Here is a 14,641-nt window from a genome sequence, read left to right as displayed (position 1 = left end):
TGTTTTTTTTACACATAAGTAAACTAATTAAAAACTATTTTCAATTAATTTGTAGTAACCCGCTGTGACAACATTCCAAGACCAGGAAGGGAATGGGTCAAATGGAGTTGCTCTGCTACACATCTTGTCACATTAGTTTCATTCCTGTGTCTTAAAACCTCCTAAGAAAATCAACTTTCAGTCACTAGCTGCCAAAAATGTTCTCCAAACAGCCAGCAGCTGCCCCCAAAGGCTAAACTCCATACAGGAAAATACTTTGCCATCAGTTGGACCTCATGTTAATGGAAAGTGTATTTTTAGAAAAACTAAAAACAGAGAAAATAGTTTGATTATTCCTATAAAGTCCCTGAAAGTACCTGCCTGGTTGTCACTGTAAATATGCCTGAAGCCAAAAAGGAAGGGCAAAAAACCTCCTGTATGTTGAGAATATTTTGCATGTCAATGAAAAACTGCCCAATAATGAATACCAACATTTTTATTTTCTGCCAAAAAAGAAACATTCTTCAGGGAATTTTTTTTTCCTTTTCCTTTCAAACCCAAAAAAAGAACATCCTGTAACTATGTGTTCTTGATAGGTTTAATTTAGGGCCTGTTGACGGTGACTGGTTTAGCTGTCTGCTGTATGCAAACTGGTGTGGAAAGGGTTTCATATATAGTGCAAAGCAGCAGGGGAAAGATTGAACCATTACTGCAATCATAGATGCATTCATTGGCTGTGTAGTTAATATTGGCTGGTGGCAGAAGTGTTTTATATTTATTTTGAACAAGTTTTCAAACAAGCTGCAGGTTTGAGGCATTTTGTTTCTTAGTACATTCTTCTAATGCTGTCCCACCTTTAAGAACTTATTTCTAAAAAAAAAAAAAAAAAATGTGATTGGGTAGAAGATTATCCCATTTTCACCTTTGTGTTTATATCTCAGGGAGTTTTGGATAAGAAGAAAATAAAGACATAGTGTTTGTGTGTTTGGTTGAACAGGTAGGTAGTTATGTCCGGATGGGGAGCTGGGTGCTGGGCATTTCTTCAAACAGCTGACCAGATGATGAGGTTTTGCAGGCAGTCTCTTCATCAGGCCTGAACAGTCTGTAGGGAGAGACCACAGTAGAGACATTAAAACATTGAAAAGGGCCCTTTTTTTTGTTTTGTTTTGTTTTTCATGCAACACCTCCCCCCACAAAAAAAACACAAAATAACAAACAAAAACAGGTTCTTCAGTTTCCTTTAGGATATAAAAGAATATAAACTCAAAGAACAAGTGGGAACCCATCATACTGTTGATATTATAAACAATTAAACCATAGTAATCATCTTCCGAATGATTAGGCATTCACATCCACCCGTTTAATGTCATTTATTTAGATAAGGTTTAAGGAAATGTATTTATTAAAGAGTTTTTAAGCTCCTGTCACAGCTTTTGAGTTCAGGGCAAGGTCTGGATTTTGGTCTGGTTTGGTCCGAGTTTCAAGTCTCAGATCTACCATCTTATGTTTGCCTCAGAATGCTTTGGTAAATAGAAGATCAAAATTGATTCTACGATTGAACTATCCTAATGATTCAAAACAAGGCCTGGTCAGACTGAGATGTTGTTGCTAACATGTCAGTGTTTGGGCTATAATAGAGAATTAGGTAGGCATGTACCAAAAGTTGAGTGAACACAGGCAAAGTCTTTCTAACTCAGGTAGCCATCTCTCTCAATCAGATAGTTGTTAATTGACACAACAGGAAAAGTGTAGATGATGATATGATCTACAGTACCAAGTGAGTGCCAAAATCATTGGCAATTATATCAGTAAGAGGCTTGAAAACCCATTTGATTTATGGTTAACATTGTTGAATACTCCAAAAGGCATCTCAGAAGAAAACTGACAGTAGATTCAAATTTTCCAAAATTAGAACTGTCATTGAACTTTCTAATGAATGAAACAACAGTATACATTTTGTATACATTAAATTACATCCTTTATTTGAACAAATTTTGATACATTACGCATTCTATATAATTTATGTTTTCTGTTCTCTACACGTGTCTGATTAAGTAAGTCAGGGTTTCAAAAACAAAAACATCACAATGATGATGCAGAGGTTTCAAAAACTCGGGTATAAGATATGATAAAGGGTTAAGGTCCTGTACTCTGATAGGAGTCAGGCAATTAACTTTTGTAAAACAAATCTTACTCCTTGTTTCTTTTGCCCTTTTCCAACTTACCGAAAAACAAGTTTAAACCCGGGAACAACCGGCTTTCAGTGGCAGGGGGAACAGATCACTGACATGTGTTGAGGAGTGTAAAACGACCCAGCTCCAATACGTCTACAATGGGAACATCAAACCCGGGTCGACCCGCTAATTTAAATGATAGCATTGATCTCAAAGTACGGATGTCAACAACCAGCCAGTCGCGTCTGATCGAACAAGCCAAAACAACTCTTCTTACATTGGATAAACACGGTGCAGCACGAGGCACGGATGCATATGCAACATGCTGCTAAAAATAGAAAGATGGCTGACTAAAAAAATTTAATAGTGACTTTTGAAAAGGAGAACCAGTGACGAGTTGGACTGCAGACATTATGTTAACATTTTTTTATATGATCTCACGGTTATTTAAAAAAGAAAGGATCCCATTTTAACAACCTTTGTTTTAATAGCAGAATAATGATACTGAAAACGCTTTTATCATTTAATGAGTCATCTGACAGGGTTATATCAAGCCACATGCATAAATACCTTTTTGGGCCAACAGGTTCTAATGCTGTACCCTCCAGAGTGGAGAAACTAACATAACGAACAATCAGAGGCAAGTTGCAGATACAAATCATGAGTTAATTCTGCGGTTACTAAAAAGAAAGTGAAGCTTGGTATTGGTATGTTAAAGACTAATGATTAGTTAATGAAACATTATTATTTGAACTAGGTGTGTATAGAATGGTGTCATCAGAATATACTGCATGAGGACAATAGACCTGCCAACGGCAGAAAGAAGATTGTTTACTACATGGAATTCACACCCTGAGGAAAACCACAGGCAATGGCAGAGGATCAGGCTGCACAGATAGTACATGACTATCTGTCAGCATGGTTGTTAGGGCATAGAGCTTGGAATCCTGAGGCTCTGAGTTCGAGCCCAACTCCCACAGACTGTCACTCTGGGGCCCTGAGCAAAGACCCTTAACGCCACACTGCTCCCTCTGCGCCACACAATGGCAGCCCACTGCTCCCCAAGGGGATGGATTAAACGCAAAGAGTGAATTTCATTGCTCTGCACTTGTGACAGTGTAGTGACAATAAAAAGCTGGAAGATGATTAAAGGAGTAATATTTAAACTAAGGTAGCGATTTTGACAAGTACTCTATTTCGATTTTGGTAGGTCTATTGCCTAAGATGTTATGCTCAATAGAAAATAAAATTTAACCAAACTGACAACACAGCCAAACAATGCTAATGGGCAATGGCAAGCTTAATTAATTGATGGTTAGTGTCGTCTCAAGGTTTTCAAGCTCAGGTGGTTGATCCAAACATAATAAATAAATAGATAAATAAATAAATGAACAAACATAGCATGGTTCATTGTTTTTTTTTTTTGAAAAAGAAAAAAATAAAACAAAATTTTCTCCTTTTATTATATTTTTATTTGGATTTATTTATTTGTGATAACTGCAGCAAACATCCAGTTATTTTGACTAAAGAACATACCTGGATGAGCCCATTTATGTAATTTAAAACAAAAAACAAAACAAACAAACAAAAAAACGAATATTTCGTCGTGTGATTTTCTTTCTTTTCAGGACCTATATTTCAAAACTATGATGAAAAATCAATTTTCTATAGAAATAGAAACAGTTTACTTTGTTCTTTTTTACTTGCGGCACAATGAAACTACTCACATTTTCCTAAACACACGAAATTGTTTTTGCAAGTTTTTGGACTGCAGCCAAACAGTCTGAACATTTATAGGCTGACAGGTGAGAAAGCTACTGTGGAACGTTTTTTGGAAAGCTGCAGTGGAAGAGCTGTGAGTAGAATAAAGTTTTTCACCTGGCTGGGGTCAGAAGTGGAAACGGTATCATAAATCAACGGCCTGGATAGGAGGTCAACAGCTAATGGACAGTGAATAAAGAGGGGGTTGCGGTCGATAATGAAGTGATGGATGAGGATTGTAAGAGAAATGAAAAAGATTGGAGTGTGATTGCATCCAAAAACAGGAAAAATTCCAATGTTTTTAATTTTATTTACAGGAAGAAATAAAAAAAAGGACCACAGACAACTTATCAGTATATGTAGTCGAGTTAATAGCAATATTTATAAATTTAAACTGGATTGAAAATCAAAATGGTCAAAATTATTTGGTTGCGTCGGATAATATGACAGCTCTATTAAGTATTGATTCAAATAATTTAAAAAGAAAAGATATCATCAATGGTGTTTATTCTAGTATATATAAAGTCCTTTTAAATAATATATCAGTAGAATTTGTTTGGATTCCAGCACATATGAAGCAATTATAAAGATGTTGACATTTATATTCCATTAAGCAAAGATGTATATGAAACAATATCAAATAATTATGTAAAGAAAATATGGCAAGAAACTGGTGATAAATCCGGAAGAGACTTAGACAACATTTATTGTCATTAATTTCGTTTTGTACAGCTCTCATGACATTTCCATGAGAGCTGTGCAAAGAGTACAAAGAAACTTCTATAAAATTTAAGAGAATGTGGCTGTTATAAGTAAAACAGGAAGAAACGGGAGAAATGAATTAGTCGTATTATTGGTAAACATGTAACAGGTGCGTGTGACCATGTATTATGTCTTGAAACTGAAACCTTTGTTTATGAAATGTCCTGCATATGAAAAAGAAAGGACAGAGCTTAGAGAGAGCAATGCATAAAAGGAAAATTAGATTTACATTTTTGAAAAGTACAAACCTATTAAAGATAATTTATTTATTTAGTTTGCTGTTATTCTCCTGTCCACACTCCAGGTCAGGTGGTAGTTGTACTGCACCTCAGATGTTGGTCTGCCAACTACCATAAAACACTATCAGAAGAAGAGGAGCTGTGAGCCTGAGTTTCTCAATTTACAAGAACGCGACTACGGACTTCTGTACTCGCCAAGTTCTTGAGAAGAACACAGGAAAGTATGGACTCGGGAGAACGGAAGCATGCAGCATAAATATGGGTCAATTGGAACAGAAGCGTATTCTTGACGTCTCCACGCTCGGCACGTCTGGAGCTTCTGTTATGAATAGTCTCTAGATAATAATAAATTCTAACTTTTTTCATTTAGTCAGATAAAGACATTTTGCCAAATAAAACACACAAAAAATCGGTCTTAGAGCCAGCAGTAATTCACACAAGGCTATGCCGAGAGAGGGCTGCTGCAGACGGACTAGGAGTAGACCTGGCTGCCGTTAGCCTCGGAGGTCCGCTGGTTGCCACAGTCCTCTGAACTTTGGAATTTTGTTCTCAAATTACGCCCTAAATCAGTAAACGAGCCATATAGTGACGCTTAAAAGTATAATGTTCTCACCTCAAATGATCTTAAAATGTACTTATTTTGAACAACAGCAACAGAAAAGAGAATTTATAACTTAATACTCTGAGCTCTGTGAGCGCTCCATTGGAAGCTGCAGTGCAGCTGTTGCCGCAGTGCATGCTGGGACAGCTGTCCCAGCATCCCAGTCTGCTATTCTTTTGAATTGTAACTGTACTAGGGCTGAGACTGATGACATTTCACGAGTGCACGAGCACATGACAACGCACAAGTACACATATTGAAATACAGCCTGAATGAAAATGACAGGTACTGGGTGTGTTTGATTTCAAGGGCTGCATCCTCCATAAACCGGTCTACCTGGACTGGATCCTTTGAGGTCAGTGAAAATAAGGAGACCGGAAGAGTTTTGGCTGTGAATTCAAACGGGTCCATCCTTCCATGACTTTTACCACCATATGCTCTGTTGCCTAGCAACCGTGAGAGTTTATACACAAAGCAGGAAAAGAATGAAAACCCGAACTTCTCACTGCTGTTCTGGGTGTCAATATCATTTTTCGAGGAGCTTCAAAAGCTGCATCTTATCAGATTTATAGCCCCCAAACGTCAGATATATTATAATAGAAGCTGTCTTTAATATATACCACACCCATTTACCCAGGTTCAGATAAAAATATTTCAATAAACCAAACATTACCTGCCACATATCTGACTCAATAACCATTTAAAACAATAATTTTCATTTATTTCAGACTGAACTATTCACATACTTGCATTATATTAAACTGCACTTCCAATATTCACCACTGTTCGGCGCCCAGTACCTTTTTTTCTCTGTGCATGGATGCCGGATTGCTTGGACTCACAATGAATCACAGGATATCCAAGGCTACGTAGGATACACCAGGACAGTCCTTCAAAACGGGCAAAAAGAAGGATGCATTTGTCGGCTGCATAACGAGGAGTCTTGCGTTTTAAACAGACCTCGGCACCGCGCTATGACGGAATCGGCCTACTAAACTGGCCTTCTGAGGACGCAGCCCGTGAATTCAAACTTAGCCACCTTTTTTTTGAAGACTCTACCAGTCTCCTTTTCAAACCAGAATTTCTTGTTGGTTATCTCATCATCTAAAATAAAGAGCTAAACAAGCTTGCAGGTTTTGCTGTTTATTTTAGCGGGTCATTGTTATTTCCCTATAAAGCCATTACCAGATTTCCCTCCTTTTTTGTTGTTGAATGCCACTGTGGTGGCTCCCACCACATGATAACACAAGTTTGTAGAGAAAAGTAATAAAACAGACAGCCATTTTATGCTGATCTGATAAAGTTGGACCCAAAATCATTTAGAATTAGATTAAAGTAATCTTATCAAAATGTCTCTTTTCACCTGAATTAACATGTTTTCCAAGGTAGAAAATCTGTGTCGAGTGCTTTAAGACCAGGGTGATGGCAAGCAGGCCTTCCATCGTTAAAGGGCTTGGAGCTCATCACCAAAGATCAGAAGGACAGAACCACCATTAGAAACATACAAAAAGCTTGATAGCAAATGAAGAAGCATCAGAGAACTGCAATGCCACGTAAGCCTCTTCCACCAATAAATCAGATGTAAAGAAACAATTTCTCATTATGGAAGTTTTGTTAAGATGCAAATAAAAACACAGAATCACTACAAATTGATTGTACGCTTGTTTTTTATGTTGGTATTAGGAGATACCTTATGGGTGATGTGCAAGTCATTTCAGAAGAAAATAAACTTGCTGCAACCTTTTTTCCTGCACTCCCACTTCCATGGCTTTCACGTTTCACGGGAGTCTCTGTTTTCCATATTCAAGGTCCAGAATTTAAACATCTGCTTTGTATCTTTTATTGTGAGTAGCTTTATGACAGGTTGACATTTGCTTAGATGACTCCCCTCTGCTTTCAACACTGCGAATAATGGAATATATTTACTTTAAAGTGGGAGAGGAAAGTTCCCTTTATCAAAGAAGTCACTATTTGTTGTGAGTTTGCCTCATCTATGGTTATGCAAAGTATAAAGAAAACCCGCCGTCATAACCTTTTCCAAAGGTTATTCTCATTTACCAGATAAAGAGCAAGTCCAATCAATGTATGATGAGTCATGACGTTTGGGACATTTGATCAAATGGGAGATGTTTTTGAGAAATTTGAAAATAATACAAAATAAAACAAAATGACTAACAACAATAACTTGCTAACTTCTAACATTTTATACATTTATATATAATTTATCAACATCAGACAGATGGGTGGATGGGCTGATGGCAACCTTTTAATCTGTTAAGCCTAAGGAGCAGAGTAACTTTAGTTATTCGGTCTGAAGGAAAACATTTTGTACCTTTGTAAAGGTAAAACTTCAAAAAAATCTACTTTTATTTTAGTTTAAGAAATAATGGAGTATCTGTTAGAATGTAAGCTACTACTTATACATTTTTTTTTATCTGTTGTCCGCCCCCTGGGACTTTGTCCAGGCTAAAGGGATCACACACAAAAAAATAAAAAATGTACACCCCCTTGCAGCACCCCTGGGACTCACTAGGGTGTGGAGACCCCTGCCTTCTACCATTGGGGTAATTATTTGTGGAAATGTTACACAAGTATTACAACACATGGAAAACAAATACTCCCCATGGTCAGCATTTCTACTACCATCAAATTTTAAAGCATTGTTTTATCTAGTTATATACAGGCTGCATGTAGAAATGCAAGTTCAAGTCTTCAGGTTGTAATTCTTGTATAAACCAGACATAGACTCTGAAAAAGGGAAGCAAACAAGATGCTACCGGCTGAGGACTTTAGTATAAATATAAGAAAAACTATAATGTCTATTATTAATAATCATATAAATGACATAAATTTTATTTGGGCAGGGTTTACATTAGCTATAATACTTTAAATTTAAATATTATTATATAACTCAGATGTGCTAAATGTCACCAGTCAAGAAATTTCTACATGAAAATAGTTTCTCTTCTAATTCTGCTGAAATGCTGATATGAAAACTACACCAATAACTTAGAGGTTTAAAATGAGTTGGTAGAGAGCAGGGATGGAGTCAACTTGACTAGTGTTAACTTGAGTCCATCCCTGACTGGGACTGGTTCATCCGAGACCAAGACCTAGACTAGACCTTCAGAGATAGAAGAGTTTAGAATTTCAACATTTCATCCATCGAACCGTCAGAACCAATAGAATCAGTTTCTAAAACTTGCATAGCCAAGAGGAGCCTGAAAAGGGCAGAAAAAGGTCCTTAGTCATTTTTTTTAGTTAGGATGCTGAGAAAATAATTACAGGAGCAATGTAGAAATATTTTTTTACATGGATCATGATCTTATTCCCCTTCATCAGCTGGTTCACCCAGTTTTGCATGTAGAGCGATGATACTGTTAAGCTTGTCTTTATTGCATACGCCCTCTTGTGTTTGCCAGTATTTTACGAACAACATTCTGAGAGACACAGGTCTCTGAACACCTCTATCCCCGGTAGACAGCAGAAAAAGAAGGCTGCAGGAATAAAGATGTTCGTCTTTCTGCCCCAACGAGAACTTCAAAAATGCCAATCACAAGAAAAAGACAGTCCTGTCAAGAGAAGAGGGCTGACCTCTGCACACTGTCTCTGCATTTTGTTCCCAGAGCAGGAAGCTGGTTCTTCTTCCCCCGATCCTTCCCGTTCCGACTCGCGTTCCCGCTTTCCTGTGATGCTGCTCCTGGTGTGCAGAAGGAGGCCTAAAAGTCCAGAAAGAAAAGAAAAAATATTGTGAGGGTTATTAATAACCCTTTTGGGGGACATGAGGAACGAGTTAAATCAAAACAAAGGATATGCATCTTCTCATTAATTTTTTTGATCAGGGGTCGGCAACCCAAAATGTTTAAAGAGCTATATTGGAGCAAATAAAACAGATCTGTATGGAGCCACAACAATTTAAAAGGCTTATATAAGCCTCCTAAGGGCTCTACATGTATATTAGACCACTATCAAAATTGCTAAGTAGGCTTTAATACATAAAAAGCATTCATGATTAAATGTTTAGTTTCCCTGCAGTGCACCCAGGAAAAAAACGACACACCCTGTGAATAATCTGCGGTACGATATTTGGTGCTTTTAAGTTTTCCATTATAGTATTAGTATACTATGATATTGTGCATTGATGGATTTATAGAAAAACAATAAAAATATCAGATTTTGGCGTTATTTTTATTTAGAGGATTTGAAAATAAAAGGAATAGGCATTATAGGACTCCTGTAGTTTCAAACCTCCTTGTTGAAATAAAATGCACTCCTCTTCAAACCACAGTAACAATACAATCCCGCCCCCCCGCATCGAGATAACGGTGCAATAAAATGCAGCCTGCAACAGCAGCCTTTTGATAAGGTAAGTAGGCTATGTAAACAAAAATAAGCCGATATAATTTAATTACAGTGCACCCACCAGTTTGTTTACAACAGCCATCTAGCTGGCACTGAAATGTGTGTCGCAGGCAAAACTTTGTCTCAGAAATGTTTACACATTTTTACAGCAATGGAAAACATAAAAAAATTTTGTTTGTCCTTCTACAAACTATATTTAAAGAAACAAAGAAAAACAAAAATCCATGTTTTCATTTTTGTTTGCTTTTAAAAAGCTCCAGTGAGTCTTAGGGGGGGGCGCTAAAAAGCTGCATGCGGCTTTTTAGCGCGGGTTGCCGACACCTGGTCTAGATGCTCCAAATCCCCTGCTCTGTTAGTCACTAAGTCCTACAGAGGACTTTTAGTTACCAACTTATATATACTTGGTGTGTTTATGTTGGAACACACACCGTTTGTTTCTCAAAGCAGGTTTAAGAAACTGAGATTAAATTCCTCAACTCTGAATTGATCTGGCCTAAGTTTGGAAACTTGGGTTTTCGGTTTCACAAAGGCTGCTTGGAGTTAGCATGTCAATAACAAGTAAGAAAGCCATTTTCAGTAGAGCACCAATTTGACGGATCACCATGATGACAGACAACGGGAACAGGCCTGTCGCAAGAAGGCGAGAAAGCCTAGGGCCCCAGGCTGGCCTGTGGCCCTCGGCAATGGCTGACCTAGTTATAAACCGCATCTATTGACTAACAGTTTGAGCGCCAATGTTCCCTTTCAGCTGCATGCTCACGTTCCTGGCACACAACATAATCTACGCAGAGCGTAAAATAAAATCCAACATAAATTGTAAATCAATTAGACCCATACATATTTTTTTCTGTATCATATTCAATCCTTATTTGATTCATTTAATGAACTGAAACCAACAACGAAAATACAAGAAACAATGGTCATTCCCGCCAGATTTCTTCACATAATATGGAGAAACGATGCATTAATTTTTATAGCATTTCAGCCTGATGGATGTTCCAGCCGGTCCTAAAGATTATGTAATCACTATCAAATCAGTTTATAATAAAAATGAATACATGTAAGAGTTGCATTTCGATGAATGTTTAATGGAACATTAGTGTCAAAGTAAAGCAATGTCCTCATTTAACGCATCAAAGACAGCTGCTGGGGCACAAATAAATAATCCCACAGGAAAAAGAATATGTGGCGGTCCAATTTATTTAGCAGTCTAGGTTTCAAGAACAATGAAACTCACCAGTTTGTAACAGCCCTGCTATCCAACAAACACCTTAAGACGCACCTGTTCACCATGCAGCGCGATTCTCCAAAGGACTTGGGACTTTTTAAAATCAATTACACCATGAAGCAAAAACATAATCGGGAGTCATTCTCAGATATGGTGGCTGCAGCACTTAGATGGGAGGAGCCAAAGTGGTTAATTGTGCTACTGTGCATTTAAGGCATCCAGTGTTGATAGCTAAAAGATTTAGTTTAATGAATCCTATCAAAATGGCATCCAGAAAGCTTTTAAAGTGGCATATTTGGACAACAATTGTAGAATTGAGAAGGAAAGATGTGAAAAATTGATAACATTTAAGAAAAATATTCTTGTGACATTTTATAAGATTTTTTATTTACAGATATTTATCATGAAATGCTTATGCTATTACCGTATTTTCACGACCATAAGGCGCACCGTACTAAAAGGCGCACTCTCAGTTATGTGTCCCATTTCTGTATTTAACACACACATAAGGCGCACCGGACTATAGGGCACGTTTTTTTATATACAGGTACATGTCCTCTACTACCTTTAAATACCTCTACTGCGTATTTAAAAATACAGCGGGGGCAAAACTGAGTATGACTGTGCTTTATTCATGTATTTATTACAAAGTATTAAATCAAACCTGGCAGCTGGCCGTGAGACAGACACATCGCAGATGACACAGCGCTGTGGTCACTCCTAAATTAACTTAAAATCCTGAAACCTGCCAACGGAATATGTTCGCTTTTATTACCGGTATCCTGGTCCCTGCAGTTTAAATTATTTAGATGAAAAACACCTGCCAGCCACTGCATGAACCCGGAGGCTGCCCAGCCTAGAGGCTGCTGAGGAAGGGATTTCTGCTGTCGGTGCACCGCTGGTATTTGGGGGTCTGAGCGCCTCCGACAGAAATAGATAATCTGGATGAACTGACTGCAATTATTAAGTTTTCAGGTGGACTTTCTCACTTAAAAACATATTAAAACTACTTTATTCCCACTGATCACAGCAAATATAGCTGCAAGATTTAGATTATTTAGATGAAAAAACACCTGCCAGCCACCGCGCTGAAGAGGAGGAGACCCGCCCAGAGGCTGCTGTTGAATTAAGTTTTCAGGTAGAAAAATAGAGCGGGAGCAAAACTGAGTATGTTTGTGCTTTATTCATGTATTTATTACAAAGTATTAATCAAACCCATCAAAGTCATCATCCTCTGTTTCTGAATTAAACAGCTGCGCTAAATCAGACATGCCAATTTCCCCTTCTTCGCTGTCAGAGTCACTTTCCGTGCAGCGCAGCTCCTCAGAAATAATGCCGGCTTTTGCAAAAGCTTGAACAACAGAGCCAGCAGACACGTTAGTCCAAGCATCAACAATCCATCCGCAAACGGTGGCGTAACTTGCCCGGCGCTGCCTTCCACTTATCCTGAAACTGTGGTCTCCGTCTGTCATCCATCGCTCCCACGCCGCTCGCAGCCTTACTTTGAACGGCCGCTTCACACCGATGTCGAGCGGTTGAAGTTCCTTTGTCAGACCCCCGGGATAACGGCGAGCACAGCGTTTATTTGTTTCACCTTTTTTTCACATCGGCTGTGAGATGGGCACGCAGCGATGGTGATGCGTGGAAAAAAGCACCTGGTCTCCTCACATACACCTCCCTCAGCCACGCTTTCATCATCTCCTCATCCATCCAGCCTTTTTCATTTAATATCATATGTCATCAGAGCGCTGTCTGTCTCGCTGTCAGCTCCCAGATCAGCTTCTCTGATTGGTTGATGCGGCGCGTCCAGCAGCAAAACTTCAATTTTTCCATCTCGAGCAGCAGCAGCGCGTTGGCGGTGCGTCAGATGCTTAAACGCTCCCGACGTGCTGCACCTGCAGCTCAAAACGCGCTGCGGGACCTTTTGCTGCACCTATACGCGCGTCAACCATTGACTTTGCATGTAATATCGCTGCTTCTGCTGCACCTGCTGGGTCCGGTTCCCACCGATGTCGAGCGGTTGAACAGCGAGCACAGCGTTAATTTGTTTCCCAATGTTTTTCCCATCAGCTGTGAGATGGGCACGCATGGAGTTACATATTAACAGCGATGGTGATGAGTGGAAAAAAAACACCTGGTCTCCTTACATTCAGCCACTCTTTCATCATCTCCTCAATGAGGTGGTCTCAAAAGTCGCAGTTACAACACACATAGGGCGCACCGCACCATAGGGCGCACCGCACATTTTGAGGGGAAAAAAAGACGTTTAAGTGCGCCTTATAGTCGTGAAAATACGGTATATAATGTATCAAAGCAGAAATGCTAAAAAAAAAAAGAAAGTATAAAGGGTTAAATTAATATATTGTATCGGAAACTTCCGCATACATTTCAGTATGCAAAATGTGAATCTTTTAACATGAATAAGAGTTTATGTCTGAAGGGTGTAACGACTCATTTGCTCTAGAGCAGGACCCTTGTTCTGGCCAGAGTAAGAGTCTTGCATACTACATTTCATTTAAAGGTATTGTGGAGGATTTTCGTGAATTTTTGTAACGACCTGCCCTTTCCACCTTAAAGAAAAAAAAAAGTACCTGCACAACCCGAGACGGAACGTCTATAAAACGCGCGCGAGAGCGTGCACGAGCCCATTTCTCCTCATGCACGCTCTGTTTAAAAGTTGCTGTTTGCATCACTCATACAAGCTTACTTTCCAAAGAAAATTCACATTTGCCTATTTTACACCACTGAAACTAGACACTTATATTATGGAAAAAAAAACAAAACAAATTGGAGAAAGAAAGTGTGCTACAGCTGCAAAGGAGCGGGAGACAGCATAGAAGAAGATTGCTGCTCCAGTTAATAAGTTTATAAGAAGTCACTATGGCAGGCTGTTTTTACATTTATTAAAAGAACTCTCCTCTGTTGTTCCATTTTTTGCTCACTAAAATAAGATTTTTTACAGGTTAAAATTTCATTACTAGGCGCAACTGCAATAACAGATTTTCTAAATTACATTTTTGCAGAAAAAAATGAATTTCAGAAATTATTATATATCTAGAAATGTTTACACATTTAGTGCGGCCTTTTGAGATTTATCAGCTTGACTGAATATGTATTTATGATATCTGAAATACAGTTCTTCGTAGTCGAATAACGTAAATGCTTACCATTAACAATAGGAATATGGAGATCTGAAATTTATTTCTAGACATCATGAGTGTTTATTCTAGATGTTTATTCTAGATGTGAAGAGCATAATTTTGTTTGACATAGCCATTTTGACAATGAAAAAACTTAAACTAATAAAAACCAATCACCTTGCAATGATAACTAGTTTAAGGATCAATTTATCTATTTAGGTGAAATCACATGGCAGCAGGTGAAGATTAAATAAATAAAAAAGTTGTTTCTAGCAGGTAAGAGCTGTTCATCATCTCATGAGTTCCTCCTCATGTGGATCCTGTCTTCCATCCCTCAGTAAATACTAAGTGGCTGTTTGCAGCCCCTTCGAATGTTATCATCCCATTAAATGGTC

At 38.3% G+C, this 14,641-nt stretch overlaps 1 protein-coding gene across 1 annotated transcript in view; it reads right to left on the bottom strand.

Moving 5' to 3' along the window:
- Positions 1 to 502: 502 nt before the first annotated feature.
- LOC119799434 (cryptochrome-1-like) overlaps positions 503 to 14,641 on the bottom strand; it is a 46,026-nt gene continuing 31,887 nt past the window's right edge. Inside the window, exons 14-15 of the mRNA XM_038309328.1 lie at positions 9,111 to 9,235; positions 503 to 1,081 (exon numbers count right to left, since the gene is read on the bottom strand). Of these exons, the coding sequence (XP_038165256.1) occupies positions 1,067 to 1,081; positions 9,111 to 9,235 (140 nt within the window). The 3' untranslated portion in view covers positions 503 to 1,066. The remainder of the gene's footprint in view (positions 1,082 to 9,110; positions 9,236 to 14,641) is intronic.

The sequence above is a fragment of the Cyprinodon tularosa genome, unplaced genomic scaffold (assembly GCF_016077235.1).
Source record: "Cyprinodon tularosa strain WSP-4 unplaced genomic scaffold, ASM1607723v1 ctg66, whole genome shotgun sequence".
In the NCBI taxonomy this organism is placed as follows: domain Eukaryota; kingdom Metazoa; phylum Chordata; class Actinopteri; order Cyprinodontiformes; family Cyprinodontidae; genus Cyprinodon; species Cyprinodon tularosa.
This window is presented reverse-complemented; position numbering and strand designations above follow the sequence as displayed.